At 38.0% G+C, this 19907-nt stretch overlaps 1 protein-coding gene and 1 long non-coding RNA gene across 4 annotated transcripts in view; one reads left to right on the plus strand and one right to left on the minus strand.

Moving 5' to 3' along the window:
- Positions 1–19907, minus strand: part of Usp53 (ubiquitin specific peptidase 53) — a 60872-nt gene that overhangs the window by 4195 nt on the left and 36770 nt on the right. For all 3 annotated transcript variants that reach the window (XM_048333785.1, XM_048333786.1, XM_048333784.1), the window contains 7 exons: positions 19708–19857; positions 17105–17267; positions 16342–16494; positions 14465–14611; positions 11219–11948; positions 9903–9979; positions 39–144 (listed from right to left, as the gene is read on the minus strand). In XM_048333785.1, coding sequence (XP_048189742.1) covers positions 39–144; positions 9903–9979; positions 11219–11948; positions 14465–14611; positions 16342–16494; positions 17105–17267; positions 19708–19857 — 1526 coding nt within the window. The remainder of the gene's footprint in view (positions 1–38; positions 145–9902; positions 9980–11218; positions 11949–14464; positions 14612–16341; positions 16495–17104; positions 17268–19707; positions 19858–19907) is intronic.
- LOC125341696 lies at positions 57–2029 on the plus strand. Its single transcript, XR_007209052.1, has 3 exons — positions 57–611; positions 836–1459; positions 1680–2029. It is a non-coding gene; the product is annotated as an uncharacterized LOC125341696 (long non-coding RNA).

The following is a 19907-nucleotide window of genomic DNA, read 5'->3' on the forward strand; positions in this document are numbered from 1 at the left end:
TAGGAACAAAGGCTTTCATATTTCTTGTCTAGGGTTACCTTTTTGTTAAATGATTTATTTGCAGATGTGATTCTGGATGGAGCTCATGAGATTTATGGCCAGTTTCCAAATCCTTCAATTCTTCTCTAAAGCCTGGGGTGGACCCTGGGGGAAGAGAGGAAGACAACAAAATCACTTCAATTGTCTTGTAGCACTTATTCCATTTCTATTCAAAGCTATACAGTTCCCTGCAAAGAGGCAATTCTCTTCCATCTGAAAAATAAAATTTGAATTCTTCAAGACTTAACTGACAATAACACCTTTTTAAAAAAACCTCTTTTGAAGCAAAGCCTCTATGCAAGATGAATGGTTCTCCATTTCTCATCCTGTGACGACACGGGCATATTCTTGCAGAAGTATACAAAACATCCAGTGAGTTAAACATAGGTGGGAAGGTATAAGGGCAACACAGAAAAAAATATATATATGTAAATATATATATATAATTATATTTACTGATGACTTGTTTAAGTTGTAAAAGGTTATATTGTTGCATTTAATACTCATGACAAACTTACACAGAAATTACTATCAGCTCTATGTTTTAGGTGAAACAACAGAAGTTTAAGAAGGTTAAATTTGGGGCTGGGGATATAGCCTAGTGGCAAGAGTGCCTGCCTCGGATACACGAGGCCCTAGGTTCGATTCCCCAGCACCACATATACAGAAAATGGCAAGAAGCAGCGCTGTGGCTCAAGTGGCAGAGTGCTAGCCTTGAGCGGGAAGAAGCCAGGGACAGTGCTCAGGCCCTGAGTCCAAGGCCCAGGACTGGCCAAAAAAAAAAAAAAAAAAGAAGGTTAAATAACTTCTCACAATGACAGCTGGCAAAGGCAGAATCAAGTCTACATGATTTAAAAGTTTTTGAACCCAGGGCCTCTATGTCCTTCAATTGTTATTTAGCTTATCCTTAATTCTGACAATAAACACCAGGATTTGGGTTTATTTGTAACAAATATTTTTGAGAAAATTATACTAATTTAGTCTGTCTCTTGTGTATTCCAGGTCTAAAAAATTATGAAATCACAGATTCTTCTTTCCATTCATACCCATGTACCATTTTCTTTCCCTCCCTCCCTCGCCCCTTCCCTCCCTCTTTTCTTCTCCACTTCCCTCCTAGGATTAGAGCTTGAGGCCAATAAGTGCCACATAAAAGACAGCCAGTCTGCTTTCTGTTTTCTCTGAAGACTATTTCTTGGACAGTTCATTGAAAAATCCTTAACAATATTGATGTCTGGAGTAAAACATCTACAATATGAATATTTCCCTTAAAAATGTTACTTTAAAATAGCTCTAAAGATGATAAAAAATGACTATCCCTCTCCTATTTTTAAAACCTCTTAGTGAGATTAATTTTCTGATTATAAGTGAAACAGGCCCAACCTAAAAAATGAAGCCAACAAAGTTAAAAATTAGTTCAGAGGTGGGGCTGGGAATATGGCCTAGTGGCAAGAATGCTTGCCTCGTATACATGAGGGTTCGATTCCTCAGCACCACATATACAGAAAATGGCCAGAAGTGGCGCTGTGGCTCAAGTGGCAGAGTGCTAGCCTTGAGCAAAAAAAGAAGCCAGGGACAGTGCTCAGGCCCCGAGTTCACGGCCTAGGACTGGCCCCCCCCTCCCAAAAAAAATTAGTTCATAGGTAAAGACCGAGAAAGGGGAATCAGGACATAGGTATTTTTTTTACAGCCACTTAGTTAAGGCCAACCCAGTTCTTGTGGCCCCTTAGGTGAGAGCAAATGCTTTCTATATCTGAGAATCTGAAATCTACAGGAGACTTTCTCCTTCGCTAAGCCAATGGGACATGACACTCCACTATACCGATAAGAAAATCTCAAGCACTAAGGTACTGCCAAACCACAGAAGCAACTTTGGAGTTGGCAAATCACCCTGTGAAGAGTGCAGTACCCACCTCTTTCTCTCCATCATGTCTCTACAACAACAAAACTGCAATTTTCAGAATGTCCAAGTTAAATTATTCTTGTTAGATAGCTCTCATCATATATTAAGGAAGTTCTGGAGGTCTCTTAAGATCTTTCCAGAAGGTCTATGAAGTCAAACTATTTTCACAACAGTACTATGATGTAATTGGTCATTTTCAGTGTGTAGACATTTACATCAATGACATATAAAATGGCATAAATCAAAGCTGTGACACCAAAATGTGCGTGTGTGTGTGTGTGTGTGTGTGTGTGTGTGTGTGTGTGTGTCCTGGGCACTATCCCTGAGCTTTTTTTCATTCAAGTCTAGTTGAGCTCCTGCTCCAGTTCTACTTTAGTTTTAGGTTTTTTTTTCTGTTTGTTTGTTTGGCTTTTGGTGCTTAATTGGAGATAAGAGTCTCATAGGCTTTCCTGCCTGGAATGGCTTCAAACTGCCATCCTCAGATTTCAGCCTCCTGAGTAACTAGGATTATAGGCATGAGCCACCAGCACTAGGCTAGTATTTATAGTTTTGATTGACATACAGCTTAAAAAAGTAAAAGATTTAGGGCTAGGAATATTGCCTAGTGGCAAGAGTGCTTGCCTTGTATACATGAAACCCTGGGTTTGATTCCTCAGCACCACATACATAGAAAATGTCCAGAAGTGGCGCTGTGGCTTAAGTGGCAGAGTGGCTAGCCTTGAGCAAAAAGAAGCCAGGAACAGTGCCCTGAGTCCAAGGCCCAGGACTGGGGAAAAGAAAAAAAAAAGATTTAGTTTAAGTATTTGATGAGGTAGAAAAAATTATTTTTTTTAGGAATTTACTGAATTTATATATCTTTTTATTATTTGGCATGAGGGAAGAAGAAGTATGCATAATCCCTCTTGTGGAGTAACATTGATCAAGATGCATTGTATTCATAAACTGATTTGCTGAGAGGTAAATCAAATCCTTTGTACAACTACTTTAATCTTATCAACTTAAGAGGCTAGGATCTGAGAATCACAATTTGAAACCTGCCAGAGCAGCAAAGTCTGTGAGACTCATCTCCAATTAACTACCAAAAAAGCCAGAAGTGGAACTATGGCTAAAGCAGTAGCATGTTAGCCTTAAGCAATAGAAGCTGAGGGACAGTGCCCAGGCCCCAAGTTCAAGCTGCTAGAACTGTACCAAATAAACAAACAAACAAGAAACCAAAACCAAAACGAAAAAATTGAACAGTAAAAAACAAACCTTCTTCACTTTTTCTGAAGCATGCTCCCGATGGGCAGTAGGTGGCAGCAGAGCTTGGATGGCTCTGCCCATAGAAGGCTGTCAGCCAAAAGCTTTGACTTCAGAATTCCAACTAGCTTAAAATAGACGTGTTATTTTCTCTGCTGCTGACACAGACATTCATGTGTCTTACAGGGCCTTCTGGTTCCAAGTTCTTTGCAAAGCTAACACAGTCTGATTTTAACACTTCGCGCAGAGGAAAAACCTCAATGTGCAAAGCAAGGAACTTTAATTAATGCCAATTCTGATATTGTATTTTTGAAAAGTCCATACTGTAGTATTTGATAAATTGAAATATTTTGTTTGAAAAAATGACCTAAGTTTAAAACTCTCACAGTGCAATAAAACCCAGTTGTGGGCCGAGACAGTGTGAGCTTCACTCGATTTCAAATTATAATGATAATCATTACAATTTTTATTCATATAATTACCAATCCTAATTATTCAAGAGTAGCAATTACTAACTTTTTTATAAATATAATACATACAAATAAAATTTACTTCAGAGAAGTCATGAAACTTTGGCTAATAATCTACACTATCTGATACCTAAACTTGGGGATGTTACAAAATAAAATGTCCAAAATCATAACTTCTTTGCCTTGGCTGGCTGGCTTGGGGGGAAATGCTATCTAAAAAACAGCACTAGCAGAAAGGGCAGGGGGCAGAACTATGGGGGTAGAGTGCCTACTTAGCAAGGCCAAATTCAAATGCCAGTAGCACCCCCTAAATCTCTGTTTTTCAGAAGGGTCAGAAAAGCTTAAAAGTTAGAGAAAAAAATACAAAGAATACTTAGAGATCCTTTGTCCAGAATAACCTAATTTAACATTCTCCTTTTCCAAGACTTTTGAAAGATGAGTTTCATATAATTTGGCCTTTTACTTCTCAATATTTTAGCTCTACCTCTATCTTGCTTCTATTTCTAATATTCTTGGAACACTGCTTTTACTAGATCACAAATGACTTGCTAACTGCTAACTCAAACTGATGCTTTATAAAAACTGGGTAATGTATTTTTAATTATTATTTACTTTACTGTTAGTTATAAAGGTGATGTGCAGAGGAGTTACAATTACATGAGTCAAGTAATGTGTATATTCCTTTTTGTACAGTGTCTGTTCATACAATAATGGCTTTTACTGTGCTATTTTCATAGGCATCCATATTTTGATCATATTTCCCACCTCTTTTCATCCTTTTTCCAGGTTACCTGTGGTCATTCTTCAGTTCTTAAGCTCTTAGGCATACCTCTCCATTTCTGGTTTACCTGTATGACTTCCTCTCCTATATTTTTATACTTTTCTGGCTGCTCCTTCTCATATCTTTCTACAGTTGCTTCTTCTCTCTAGCTTTGGCTCACCACTCTTCCTCAGCCTAGTTTCCTGACTTTGTCTGTTTTTGTCCTATGAGCTTCATGAATGATCTTGTCCATGTCTGGGCATTCAAGTCCCATACATGTTCATGGTTATCAAACCTATAATCATTCTTGTCTTCAAGTCTTATGTTCCTGATTACCCAACACAACCTACTTACCTACATGATGAGTTTAACAAATCCACAAATAAACATACCCATTCTCATTTTGGTAGCTGGTATATCTAGCTATGGAAGGCCTAAATATGGCCACTCCTGTCTCCTTCCTTTCCTTCATTTTTAAGCCGAAATGAAAACCAGTGGATTCTTTCTCTTGTGTCTGAGATCATCTTTCTGGACACTGGTATTGCCGTAATCGACACACTCATCTTTTCTCTTCTAGGTTATGATAACTCGTTGTTCTCCTACCACTCAAAATGCACCCTCTACTACTGCCATTGGTCTTTTTTTTTTTTTTTTTTTGCCAGTCCTGGGCCTTGGACAGGGCCTGAGCACTGTCCCTGGCTTCCTTTTGCTCAAGGCTAGCACTCTGCCACTTGAGCCACAGCACCACTTCTGGCCGTTTTCTGTATATGTGGTGCTGGGGAATCGAACCCAGGGCCTCATGTATATGAGGCAAGCTCTCTTGCCACTAGGCCATATCCCCAGCCCCACCATTGGTCTTTTCTAAATTGTAGGGTATGCCTCTCTCCTTGTCCTCTGATGCCTCTTTACTTCCTGTAGGACTGAAAAACAGGACAACATTTCATTGTGGTTAAGTTTCTATATTCCTCTTGTCATCATTTCATGACACCCAAGTTTCTATGCCAGCCAATACCTGCCAGACTACGACAATTGCTCCTGAGCCTACCATTTCTTCAGTTACACCACTTCTAACTTCTTGTAATATAAGGCATTTGAAATTCCTTCCATTAGAAATTCATGGTAAAAGAGGAACTCCAACATTTCCAGTGGTGCGGTGGCAATTTCACAATATTCCCCTCAAATAGCTCTAGGCAGTGTGAGGGTAGTGCCATAGGCAGATAAGCATACATACAAATCTATATTAATGACAAAAACAAAACCATTACAATAGTATCATTATAAATTTTCTTTGTCATCAAATGTACTTGTATAGACTAATATTAATGCTTTATATTATAATGTTAGTGTACACCCAAGTGTAGTGTACAATTATGTTAGTGTATACTTGGCTTGTGAATGAGAAATGGAAGAGGACAGAGAGAAGCACATGCAAGTCAAAAGAGTTCAATTTTGCTTTACAGTGAGTGGCAGGGATGAGGGACACAGGGCAACTTTGTAATTTTAGGTAAAAATTACTGCTGTTCCACATGTTCTCAGCCCTACTATAGGAGGAAAGGCTCTCAAGGCAAAGAATGGCACAGAGAAGCACAGCAGACTATGAAGTTTATTAAATTACAAAAACTTTAAAATAAAGTACTTTACATAGTTAAATAAAAGCCTAAAGCCACTGTATGATACTTGAAACAAATGAGCCAACCAACTGGCCAGAATAGTACTGGTAATGATAGACAAAGGGGGGCTGCTGCTTGGATAACAAGGCATTGCTGCTGTCAAAACCATGTGACGGTGCCTGAAAACACGAAACAAAGAATGGCCACACAATCTGGCAACTTCACATCTGGGTGTGTGCTAAGAAAAAACAAAAAAACAAAAAACTGAAGGCAAAGATTTGAACAGATGTTTACAAGCCAATGTTCACCACAGGCAGAAGGTAGCAACACCACCATGTTCATCACAAGAGGAGGAGAGGAATAAGCCTGAGTGAAGCTCCACCATACCTGTGAGATCAGGGTGCTGAGTGAAATAAAGCCAGATGCAAACAGGGTAAATATTGTATGACCTCACCTACATGAAGTACTAAAATTCAGAGACAGAAAAGAGTATAAGGGCCAGGGGAGAATGAGGAGTAGTTTAAAAAGTAGCTTCTGTTTGAGGCGATAAAATAGTTTTGAAGTTTATTGTTGATGGTCACTCATGTGAAATCAACAAACTTGTAAAATATTTAGAGTGAGCTGGGTGTGGTAGTTCAGCCTTATAATCTCAGCACTCAGGAGGTTGAGACAGGAGGATTGTGAGTTTGAGACAAACCCAGGTACATAGTGAGTCTGAGGCAATTCAGGGTACATACATAGTGAGACCGTGTTTCAAAAATAATGATTACAATCATAAGAAAAAGAGGAGAAGGAAATAGAAAAGGAAGAGGAAGAGGAGGAGAAAATGGTAAATCAGGTTAAGTATATTTTCCATAATAAGAGGAAAAAAACTAAATGCATTACGTACATAAAATTATACTAAATGTAAATACCCACTGAGAGGCTCTTGATAGCAATGCACTCTTGACCATGAAAATCTTTATGACCTTGTATTTTTACAAAGATCAGGAAGCAAGAACCATTTACTTAACTTGCAGTTATTGTTCAGTCTCCCTGGCTTCATCTGCGATTTCTGGCCAAGCCTTTACTGTTTCCGGTAATACTTGGTTACTGACTTTTATCAGATTTTTCAAACAGGCAAGACATTTTAATATCAGAAAGGAAAGTTACTTCCTTAATGAAAGTGTTTCCTTCTGATATTATACATTTGTTGAGAAAATAATTTAATAGTCACGCTCAATGTCTGCACCCTGAAAAATAATGTCTTCAAAGACTTGAAGGATGATAAAGACTAAAAAACTTCCCTATTCATAGCTGCTTTTTCTCTTAATTCTAAAGCTTGAAAATATTGTTCATTGTTGTTGTTGTTGTTATTATCAGTTGTAGGCCTTGAACTCAGAGCTAAGACACCATCTCTGAGCTTTTTCTCTCAAAGCTAGCCCTCTACCATTTTGAGCCACAGTGCCACTTCTGGTTTTCTGTGGTTAATTGAAGATAAGAATCTCATAAACTTTCCTGCCAGAGCTGGCTTTGAATGGAGATCCTCAGATCTCAACTTTCTGAGTAGCTAGGATTATAGGCATGAGCCACCAGTGCCTGGCTGAAAATATTTTTTGATAACCTCTTTGTTGATTCTCTCCCCAAATCTCTCAGGTACGTCTTTCCTTTCGTTTTGGAGATTGGAACTTGAACTCTGTATCTGATGCTTTTGTTCATTGGCTAGCTCTCTGCCACGAGCCACCCATCCAGCTCCAAGTTACTTCCAATCACAATCTTATACACATTTAAATAACAAGTTTGCTTTGTCCATAGGCTGTGGTGTGTTGGTAGCTAATCACCTATAATAATGCCACATCATTACATACCTACATACCTATTAATCCCAACTAAACCCTTCCAGAAAGATGGGTATCAGTCTTTCTTGGGTATGTTCTAAATCCTATTATAACTGGCATTACTCACACAGACTTGGATTCCCTCTGAGGCATCTGTGAAACTGCATGTTCCCACAGCCCTTGACATTAGGCCTGAGTAAAGACCTGTCATGGACAACAGGGTGTGAGTGGAAGCAAATGTGTCAGTGGAGCTATGAAGTGACAAGAGCTTTGGGCCTATTTTCCATGTTGGATCCTCTATCAAGTCTTTACCACCACTGCCCCATTAGTTGCAGGGCTTTCCCTGACACCTAGAAAGATGCTTCATGCTGACTTCTACTGGACAAGTACTATAGCAAGAAATAGACTTGTGATAAGAAACTGATCTTGGCCAGGCACTGGTGGTTCACACCTGTAATCTCAGCCAGCCTGGGCAGAAAAAAAAAAATCCATGAGACTCTTACCTCCAACAATCAAAAAGCCAGAAGTGAAAACTTGGCTCAAATGTGGGCTGGGGATATAGCCTAGTGGCAAGAGTGCCTGCCTCGGTATACCCGAGGCCCTAGGTTCGATTCCCCAGCACCACATATACAGAAAACGGCCAGAAGTGGCGCTGTGGCTCAAGTGGCAGAGTGCTAGCCTTGAGCGGGACGAAGCCAGGGACAGTGCTTAGGCCCTGAGTCCAAGGCCCAGGACTGGCAAAAAAAAAAAAAAAAAAAAAAAAAAAACTTGGCTCAAATGTAAGAGCACCAGCCTTGAATGAAAAAGCCAAGAGAGAGCCCTAAGTTCAAGCCCCAGTTTTGGGGAAAGAAAAAAAAAAAAAAGGACACTGATCTCTGAAGTTATTATGATTGTGTTGTCTAACCCAGCTGAGACCCATCCCTTTCACTCACTGCCTGAAGTAGCTCTTCCCATCCTTTAAAATCCTTTGAGCATGATCCCACCCTACTTTCCTCAAGTATTTGGTCCTCAAGAATTACTCAAAAACTATCAGGAAAAGGACCATTCTTACTTACTTTATTCTTACCTCAGGAAAAAACAAACTACCCTTTCTGTGCCTATTTCACAGCTGTTATGGGATAGGAGGGATAATTTCAGAAAAGCCAATAATCTATAGAGAAGTATAGGAACTATGAGAACATGACCTTTTTCTTTGCAAATATGGAAACATACCACCTCTCAAATGAAAGTGAGAGCAGGATGCCACAGGGGGACACTCCTGCCTAGTTCGGTCCCAAACCACTATTTTTAGGGTCAGTATCACAAAGCATTGTGTTTGCTCAAGGGTCTCTCATGTAGAAATGCAAACTGCTACTGAAAAAAAGAGATTCAATACCTGAGTTGAAAAGAGAAAGCATTCTAAAGCTATTAGTAACATATATACATAATTATGTATGTGCTTTGTAAACATATACATGTGCTTTGCATATATGTGTAATATATATGTAATGTATATGCAACATATGTATATATGCAAAGCACATTTTATATATGTGCTGTATAAGTAAAAGGTTAAAAACTTTAAAAAAAAGGGCTGGGAATATGGCCTAATGGCAAGAGCGCTTGCCTCGTACACATGAAGCTCTTGGTTCGATTCCCCAGCACCACATATATGGGAAACGGCCAGAAGGGGCGCTGTGGCTCAGGTGGCAGAGTGCTAGCCTTGAGCGGGAAGAAGCCAGGGACAGTGCTCAGGGCCTGAGTCCAAGGCCCAGGACTGGCAAAAAAAAAAAAAAAAAAACAAAACTTAAAAAAGCATATTTAATGAAAGTGAATACAAAACATGCTAATTTTGTGAAGTCACCATGAAAATTATAGATAATATACATATAAAAATGGCTGATCACTTGCTATACTTTAATATAAGATGCATACATTAAAATAAAAAGAAATACATTTACTGATATTCTAAATTATTTTCATAGTCATAGGATTTTGTCTTATGTACATCATAATAAGAACTAATACATTTCTGTAATCCATTTTTCACTGGCAACTATTATAGCATATTTTGGATAGAATGTTTACCTTCTGAGGGGTTTTTGTTGAGATGGGAGGTATAGTCCTCAAGTCCTGTACTGAAGTTATTCATTCTAACTCGGTCACTAGAAATAAAAAGAAAACACACACAAAACACATTAGCTATTATGGACTGTCTATTCTAAGTGAAGCCAAATAATATTTGTTTACAGCTTACTGTATTTAAATTTACATCTCATTACACTTAATAGTAGATTTGATCCTTACCTCATAATGGGAGATTAAAACTTTGAACATCAAATTAATTTTTCCAATAATTAAAATTCAAATCTATTTGTTTACAAAGTCCTGTTGTTCCTACCATAGGCTGCTTACTTCCAAGAAGTGTGATGAGATTACACTGCCAAGGAAAAGCTTAATTCTTTATGGAAACTACTTTGAACAAAATATGAGCAGCTTGTTTTTGCAAATCTAGCTTTTTAATAATGAATGGGGCCAAGCATCATGCCAAGTTAAAATATTTCAGGAGGACTAAGAGAGTGAAAAAAATGGTAAGATTGACCAAGAAAATCAGCTACTAAGCTGTGCACATATTTTAGAGATCATACAGAAGTCAAAAAGCATTTTGAACAGTAATGTAAGTCCACATATTCAGAATTAACTGAATACAAACTTAGTTATTTGAATTTCACCATTTTTGCTAATTATTTAGAACAATATCTTCCACAGAAGTGGATGGTGCCCCTAGGGAATAACTCCAATGCTAAGATACAAAGGGATACAAATTGAAGGTCATGAATCACATAGACTGCAGAAAACTGAGATGAGATACATGTCTATGCTTTCAAACCTGGAGCAGAAATCGATAGCTGAGACTATGGAAACCATGTCAATACATTTCTGTACTTTTCAAATTTCTGAAAGCAGAAATTTGATAAATTTAGAGTCATGGAATGCCGATTAAAAATAGGTATCTGGACAGGTGCTGGTGGCTCACACCTGTAATCCTAACTATTCAGGAGGCTGAGATTTGAGAATTGCAGTTCAAAGTCAGCTCAGGCAGGAAAATCCATGAGACTTTTATCTCCACTTAACCACAAGAAAACTAGGAATGGAACTGTGGCTCAAAGTGTTAGAGTACTAGCCTTGAGCAAAAAAGCCCAAGGACAGTGCCCAGCTCTGAGTATAAGCCCCAGGACTAATTTAAAAATGAAAAAAAAAATACAACAGGACATCTGAAATACCAACTAAACAACAATCTCCATGTTTCTTTACTCTCAGTCTATGATGTTTCCATGATATGGAATGGAGCCCAAAGTTAAAGATTACTTCAATTAGGCAGATGATGCTGAGTGTTTTCTTACCTGGAGGCCACTGATTCTTTACCACCACTCATATCCATTCCTGCACCACTTCTATCAATGACAGGTGAGTCCAAGTTCCCAGACCCGTTACTGACATGGTCACTGCTTTCATATCCAGACTCCGTCCTTTGCATCTGCCAGTTGTCACCATGACCTTTATTCTCCATCAGGCCTTTAGCTTTTTCTGCTTTCCCATTTGACTCAAGGGAAGTTCTGTTTTCTATTTCTTGCTTTATTTCATCTTCATAGATGGTCATTAAGCCTTTCTGCTTCAGATTTTCTTTGGGCCAATTATTCAAACTCTGATCTTTGCCACATTTAGGTTTGTTGGCAAGACTCGCCTTGTGTCTGGGGCTATGCTGCTTCTTCTCACTCTCGCTAAAAACACTATCGACATTTAATGTTTCCCTCATGGGTTTCCAGCCTCGGTTCCGGCTTTTACTGCTATTGCAGCTGCCTCCTTTCTCCCGGGAATCTTGGCTGTTGTCAGTGTCGTACCCAGCAGCACTGTCACTCTTAACGCGGCCTATTACTTTCTCTCCTGGAATAAGAATGTGGGATTTGCCTGAACTTGTTTGTCCAGAAGCTCGACTTTGATGAGCAACCCGGTCATGTTTGTAGGGTCCTTTTCCTTGACTATGATAAAGATGTGGATTCCCATACTGCCTAAAACCATTTGGGGCAGGAGGTGATCCAGACTTATAGTGTGAGAGGTCTTCATCCATCAAATCTTAAAAACAACAACAATAATAATTAATGACACAATAGAACCACTATCAGAGCAACTTGGTAGTCCTAAGTTAAACAACTGTTTAAGAAGAAATGTTAATTAGCATAGGTAGACAATAATAAGAAAAACAAAAAACAACTAAATTGCTCTGGGTGCTGGTAGTTCACACCTGTTATCCTAGTTACTCAGAAAGCTGAGATCTGGGAGGAGCGAGGGTCAAAGCCAGCTCAGGCAAGAAAATCTATGAGATACCTATCTCCAATTAACTACCATAAAACCAGAAGTATAGGTTTGGCTCAAATGGTAGAGCATTATCTTTGAGAAAAAAATAAGTTAAAGGGCAGTGTCTAGGTTCTGAGTTTAAGCACTGGAAAAAAAAATCAAACTGTACGATGTACTATCTTGATTTTGGAAAGTGCTTTATCTGTCTCTACTGACACTTCATTAGAGGCCTTTATAAATGAAATGGACTTTTAAAAAGCATCTCGAAGGAGGAAGTTTATCTCTAAAAGTTTTTTTTTTAAATAAACATAGTATCTCATTCATAACAAACAAAACCCCTACACCTATCACATAGTCTTTTTTTTTTTTTTTTTTGGCCAGTCCTGGGCCTTGGACTCAGGGCCTAAGCACTGTCCCTGGCTTCTTCCCGCTCAAGGCTAGCACTCTGCCACTTGAGCCACAGCGCCGCTTCTGGCCGTTTTCTGTATATGTGGTGCTGGGGAATCGAACCTAGGGCCTCGTGTATCCGAGGCAGGCATTCTTGCCACTAGGCTATATCCCCAGCCCCTATCACATATTCTTCAGGGGTTAAGATTTCGGTTTGTTAACCAGTTAGTCTGAGTGTGAAGGAGACTTGCAGTCACAAAGGTGGTGGGTGGTACAGGCTGCTTTAGTCTTTCAGAGATAAATCTGTCAAAAGTAGAAATAGACCCTGACCAGTAATTCCTCTGAAAGAGTTTTATGCTATTCTTATACATGACAAAAAGCATTCAGAGGTGTATGTGCAGCATAACTCTTATGTCGGTATACAAAGGCCACAAGACAGTTATGCCATGTCCCTAAAAAGGCAGGAAACTGGACTAGGAATGTGGCTTAGTGGTAGAGTGCTCGCCTAGCATGCATGAAGCCCTGGGTTCAATTCCTCAGTACCACGTAAACAGAAAAAGCCAGAAGTGGCACTGTGGCTCAAGTGATAGAGTGCTAGCCTTAAGCAAAAGAAGCTCAGGGACAGTGTCCAGGCCCTGAGTTCAAGTACTAGGATTGGCAGGAAAAAATAAAAGGCAGGAAAGTATAGAAAGACATTTTCAGGATGGACTGAGAAGCCTGTGTGTTAAGCACTGTAGAGGGAAGGTGAGAAGCTGAACGGAAAGAAGCCCATCACTTCCTCTTGCACCTGCCTTCATAACTGGCTGGCCCAGGTGAACCTGCTATACTCAAAAATGAAAGGTAAATGAAAATATAAAGATACTAACTCTACTATCCCAGGTCAGAATTTACCAAGAACTTGGATTGTTTACATTTACTGTATTTATTTGGATAAAATAAATCTATAAAAATCTAATAAATCTAAAAGGTATCTAATAAAATCTATCTAAATCTATTTATCTAACATCTATCTACACTAGTCTATTTATCTACACTATCAAGTGTGTTAAGGAAACAACATCAAGACAGCTTTAAGTACATAAAGTATAACATTTAGTTACATTAAAGCTGGACAACTCCATGTTAAAATACGAATTTCAAGAAAATTCTCTGATCTGGAACCAACCCACATGCCCCTCAGCAGACGAATGGATCAAGAAAATGTGGTACATATACACAATGGAATTTTATGCCTCTATCAGAAAGAATGACATTTTCCCATTTGTAAGGAAATGGAAGGACTTGGAAAAAGTTATACTAAGTGAAGCGAGCCAGACCCAAAGAAACATGGACTCTATGGTCTCCCTTACTGGGAATAATTAGTACAGGTTTAGGCAAGTCATAGCAGAGCATCACAAGGCCCAATAGCCATACCCTTATGAACACATAAGATGATGCTAAGTGAAATGAACTCCATGTTATGGAAATAATTGTTATATCACAGTTGTAACTACTTTCAACATCCCATGTGTATCTGTAGCTTCTATTATTGATGATGTTCTTGTATCACCTTCCTGTGGTTGTACCTACACTATCTCTGTAATCTTATCTGAGTATATTGGAAACTGTGTATACTGGTATTAGAAGTAGGAAATTGAAAGGGAATACCAAATTTGAGAGACACAGGGTAAAAAAAGACAAACAACTACAAAAGCAACACTTACAAAACTGTTTGGTGTAAGTGAACTGAACACCTCTGGGGGCGGGGGGGGAGGGGAAAGGAGAGGAGGGAGGGGGGTATGAGGGACAAGGTAACAAACAGTACAAGAAATGTATCCAATGCCTAACATATGAAACTGTAACCTCTCTGTACATCAGTTTGATAATAAAAATTTGAAAAAAAAAAAAAGAAAATTCTCTGAACTTACCTCGGTGTCGGCCTACATCTTTCCTTTGTCCTTTTTCTAAATCTTTCCTTTGTGAAGAAAGTAAATTCTTCTGTTCAATGGCTTTCAGAGCACACTCTCTGGAAATGTCCTTTATCTTTTCCCTTTGATCATTGTGGTTCAACTTAACTGCAAAACAACAACAACAAAACATCATTCATATGAGCATATAGATTATTTTTCAGAATGGCTGCATTTTAAAAAAGCAGTGGGGATGTAGTTGTTTTTGTTTAAACTTCTTCCATAATCTCTAAAGCATATTGGGAACAGAAAGAATCCTGCTGCTCAAGCAGGTAAGAGTTACTATGTGGTGGCTATTTACCAAGCACTGTTGCCAGTTTGTCTCTAATGTGGGCACAGTGACTATTTACACTTCAGGTAAGGAAGTTGGGACCCTTAGGAACAAGCTCAAGTGTACACACCTTCTGAATTTAGAACTGGGCAGATGAGCCAGCTGTTCTGTCCCAAAGCGAACATACAGCTTCTGTAGGTATATGCTTAAAAGTAAGCATCCTTGACAAAAATCAAATCTCTAAATCAAATGACAACATTAAGAGCCCTTATATAGGACAGAAAAGGAAGACAACATTTCATGAATTTTTTTTCTTTTTCTCTGCAATGCTGGTAATTGAATCCAGGGCTTTTGGATGTTAGACAAGTGTTCTTCACTGAGTTACCTGAGGTACAACTCAGGACTAATGTAAGTCATTCTTGCAGTACTTTGTTAATAGTTGTTAATTCTAGCTCTTAATGCTCTTGACTAAGCATATTACTTTATGGTTAGCGATCATCTAAGAACCATTTTTTATTTTTATTTATTTATTTTTGCCAGTCCTGGGCCTTGGACTCAGGGCCTGAGCACTGTCCCTGGCTTGTTTGCTCAAGGCTAGCACTCTGCCACTTGAGCCACAGCGCCACTTCTGGCCATTTTCTATATATATGTGGTGCTGGGGAATCGAACCCAGGGCTTCATGGATAGGAGGCAAGCACTCTTGCCACTAAGCCATATTCCCAGCCCTCTAAGGACCATTTTTAAAAGTTGCTAGTAAGTTATCTTGAAAAGCTACACGATCATGAGTTTTGTGGAGTTTTGTACTACACTCCCCACACTACTAGGGTATCTCATGTTGTGATTTGTGAAAGTTAAAAGTAATGGGATAACAATAACAAGAATTGAATAAAAAATGAGGCTAAGAACAAACTACAGGTAAAGAAAATTTGAACCAACTACTGATGTACTCATGAAGGATAAATTTTGACACATAAGCCAAACTTATTAACATGTTTCTCTAAGTTGATTATTAACTCCCCAAATGAAAATCCATTATAGCTTTCTTTGGCAACAATCCACACATAACTAAGTCCTATCACAGGTCAGAGAGCATAGGAAAGTCAATTTGTCAAATCCCATTAGTCAGCTCTCACTGAATCACATTCACCAAAAGATTATTTTCTTAGCTAGGTGCCAGTGGCTCATGCCTGTAATCCTAGTTACTTAGGAGGCAGAGGTCTAAGTATCTCAGTTGAAAGCCAGTCCAGGCAGGAAAGTCCACAAGACTTTATCACCAATTAACCACACACACACAAAAAAAGCTGGAAGTGGAGCTATGGCTCAAGCCAAAAAAAAAAAAAAAGAAAAAGAAAAAGAAAGAAAGAAAAACTTCAGGGACAACACCCAGGCCCCAAGTTCAAGTCCAAGGACTGGCACACAAAAAAAGATTATTTTCTTTTCCTGCTCAAGAAAAGCTAGTTTAGCATCCTCCTTTTGTATGGGTCTCACCCATACAGGAAGTCTGGGTTTAGTAACTGCAGAAAAGGGAATGCTTAAGGACAATGTAAATGGTAATTTAAACACAAACCTGGTCCTCTCCCTCCACTTGTCTGAATATGACTCCGATTAAATGATGAAATATTATTGGTTTGAAGTTTCTGACTTTCCCTCTGTTTTGCTTGATCACTGAATCCATTTTCTTTGGAATTATCTGCTTTGTAAACTGCAGACTTTTCAAATCCTTAAAAAGGTGATAAGAAAAAACCACATCATCCTCTTTCTTTCCATTAGGAGAGAGATGTGCATTATTTGTTCAGATGTTTAAATACCATAGACAAATTACTTAAAATGTTGGGGTCAGACATCACTTAAAGCTTTCTACCGGGGCTGGGGATATGGCCTAGTGGTGAGAGAGCTTGCCTCATATACATGAGGCCCTGGGTTCGATTCCCCAGCACCACATATACAGAAAACGGCCAGAAGTGGCGCTGTGGCTCAAGTGGCAGAGTGCTAGCCTTGAGCAAGAAGGAAGCCAGGGACAGTGCTCAGGCCCTGAGTCCAAGGCACAGGACTGGCCAAAACAAAACAAAACAAAGCTTTCTACCTACTGCTTTGTAACACACCCCATATTATTAGCCTGGCTGATTTGGACTTTCACAGTTTACTAAACCATTTTAAATTCTCAAAGCTTCCTGTGGAAAAGAGCCACCAGACAAGCAGCATCTTTTGCACTGTGTGATGGGGAAAGGTGAATTCCACTTTGCCAAAACAATTTTAAAATTATCCTCAGCACTGACTTTTATACTCAGTGTAACAACTCCCAGTTGATTTTAATAATAGAAAAAAATTACCCATATTTTCTGCCACAGATTTGTAATGTGACCAGCTGACAACCTGCCTGAGTGCATCCTCGGTGGAGATGGCTGTACCATCTGGGTTTGCATAAAACAAGAGCAGAGGCTGGAAGTGACACCGGATGCACTTGGAGACCACATCTTTCCATTTAGTTCCCACCTTGAAAGAAAAAGAAATCACACTAGATAAAAATAAATGAAAATCTGGTAATCAATGCATTATAGGGAGACGCAAAGACTGAATTAATTTGAATTGAAATATTTAAAGATATCTAGATGAGAGCTATTCAACTGTCATATTAATGATTAATTTTATTGAATAACTAGTCTAAAAAGAATCATATTCACACATTTTTACAACTTTTAAAAATGATGAGCAAAAATGCTATGACTTGCTGTATGGAGATTTAATTACAGAATTTTAAAAAGCTTTCTACATACACAGTTGACAGACTCTTGAGAGAGATTCAAGAACAATTCAATGAAGAAATATAAGAATCTATAACAAATATTGCTGGGAAAACTAAAAAAGAAGAAACTCACCACACTGCCTGCAAAATACAAAAATTAACTCAAAATGAGTCTTACATTAAAAACCATAAAAATATGTAGAAGAAAATCTTAACAACTTTGGAGAAGGCAAATTTTCTAAGGATAGAAAACAAACTTTAGAAGAAAAATGAACTTATAAAATGAACTTCTTCAAAATTTATCAGTAATTTTGCTCTTTGGGATTCATCTCATTATAATTCAAAATAAGCAATGCTGATATAGTAAAGGACTAGTGCACAAAATAAAGACTTCCTACATCTTATAAATAAATAATAAACATCTGATTATATATACACATATATATGCTATATATACATTTACACACATAACAATAATAGCCAACATGCACATTAAAAAATGCTTGCAACAAATTTATCAAGCATAAAGGAAAAGCAAACCCTAGCGAGCATTGGTCCATATCCACCACTTGGGGTAGAAGTAAAAGGCTGCAGACGCCGCTGAGGACGTGAGACACAGGAATTCTCACATTCAAGGTAGGGAGGAAAACCAGTACAACTCTGAAAATTGATTTGGCCATTCCTTGAAAAGCTGAACAGTCCTTACCACAATCTGAGTACTAGAAGAGAATATAATAGAAAATATAGAGAATATAATAGAAAAAATATGCTTGAGGACTGCTTTTACCTTAATAGGTGAAGGGATAACTGTTGTATTGCTACAATGTGAAATAACAATAAAAATGGACATTGAGTTGAGGAAACAAAGCCAGTCTGGAGTAGGACATTCTGTCAGAAACCCTTTCCATAAAACTGTGGAATGGAAATCCAGTCTACAGTGAGACCAGTGATTTGTTTGGCTCAAGGTGAGAAACAGAACCTTGTAGCACAAGCACAGGAGAGAAGTTTGCCAGGACTGTAAAATACTCTCTAGATAGGGCTGGGTGTAACTTTGTGATGGATTGTTTGTTTAACATGTGTGAACTCTTGGGTTTCACCCCAACAACAACACTAGTAAAAAAAAGTTCTACATACTAATTATGGTAGTTATATACATGCATATATTCATCAAAACTCAGAATGGTACATTTTAATGTTTGTAGGTATACCTTCTTAAAATTGATTTAAAAATAAAATAAAACCAACCAACCAATCAGATAGCACATAGCCTTCTAACATGGTGATTTCTACAAGGAAATGCCTTTAAAAAAAAACTCCCAAGAATCTTTTCTAAGCTATATATAGTAGCTTCCTTACCTAGAACTTACCTTACCTTCCTTACCTAGAACTCTGAAAATACACTAACTGGCAAACAAATTTTTTTAAAAAAATCTCACCGATTAACATGACTAATTCCTCTTCCAAATTTTGACAATTTAAACTATGTACATGCAAAATATGAGTTTCAAGACATTGTTGCCTGTGAATTCAAGACAGGACTTCTCAATAAATTCCTACACCAAATACTAAGCAATTCAAATAAAGTGCAAGACTCCAAGTCTGAATGTCAGTTAAAAAAAAAAAAGTTTAATAAATAAATAATTAACCAGCTTTCTTTACAGTATAACAATGGTAGTAAAACTTATAAGAAGACATAACAAATATATCTAATTTCCTATAATACATGTAAGATTTTTTAAAGGTACATTTAAAAAAGTAAGCATGGTTTCACCATTATTTATACTAAGCAACTGTGAATCATCTACAAGGAAGTGTAGAGAGCTACAGTGATCAGAACACAGAGAGTGTCATTGACAGTTACAGTGGTGCACTTTTAGTCAAATTTTCCTTATTATAGGCTTTGAGATATATCTTATAAGTAGAGAATCTGCCTAGCATATGCGAGGCCCTGAATTCAATCCCAAGCACTGGCCCCCACTGCCCAAAAATAATTCTAGAAATGGATTGCCTTAAAAATGGCTTCAAAAGAAGTCAGGTTTCAAAAATAAAAATGTTGAATTTAATGATGCTATTAACTTTACATTTTATTAGTGCTTTAGTTATATCATTTCATCTATTAGCATATTATTTATTACTAATAAGCATAGGAAAGTCATACTGATAGTTTAAGTTAAAGAAAGTCTCACTTGCCTCTTTCACATTTGCATCATCAAAAAACACCCACTTGGAACTCTTAGTATGAAAGGCAAAGGCACAATAATGTCGGCTAGTATAACAGATCACACCAACGAGGTGAAGTTCACTATTTCTGGCATTTTCATCTGTAACCCTGTAGAAAAGCTATTCAAAAGATGAACAAAGTATATTTAATACTGTATCTTAAAACACGA

This window comes from Perognathus longimembris, chromosome 24 (genome assembly GCF_023159225.1).
Source record: "Perognathus longimembris pacificus isolate PPM17 chromosome 24, ASM2315922v1, whole genome shotgun sequence".
Lineage (NCBI taxonomy): Eukaryota > Metazoa > Chordata > Mammalia > Rodentia > Heteromyidae > Perognathus > Perognathus longimembris.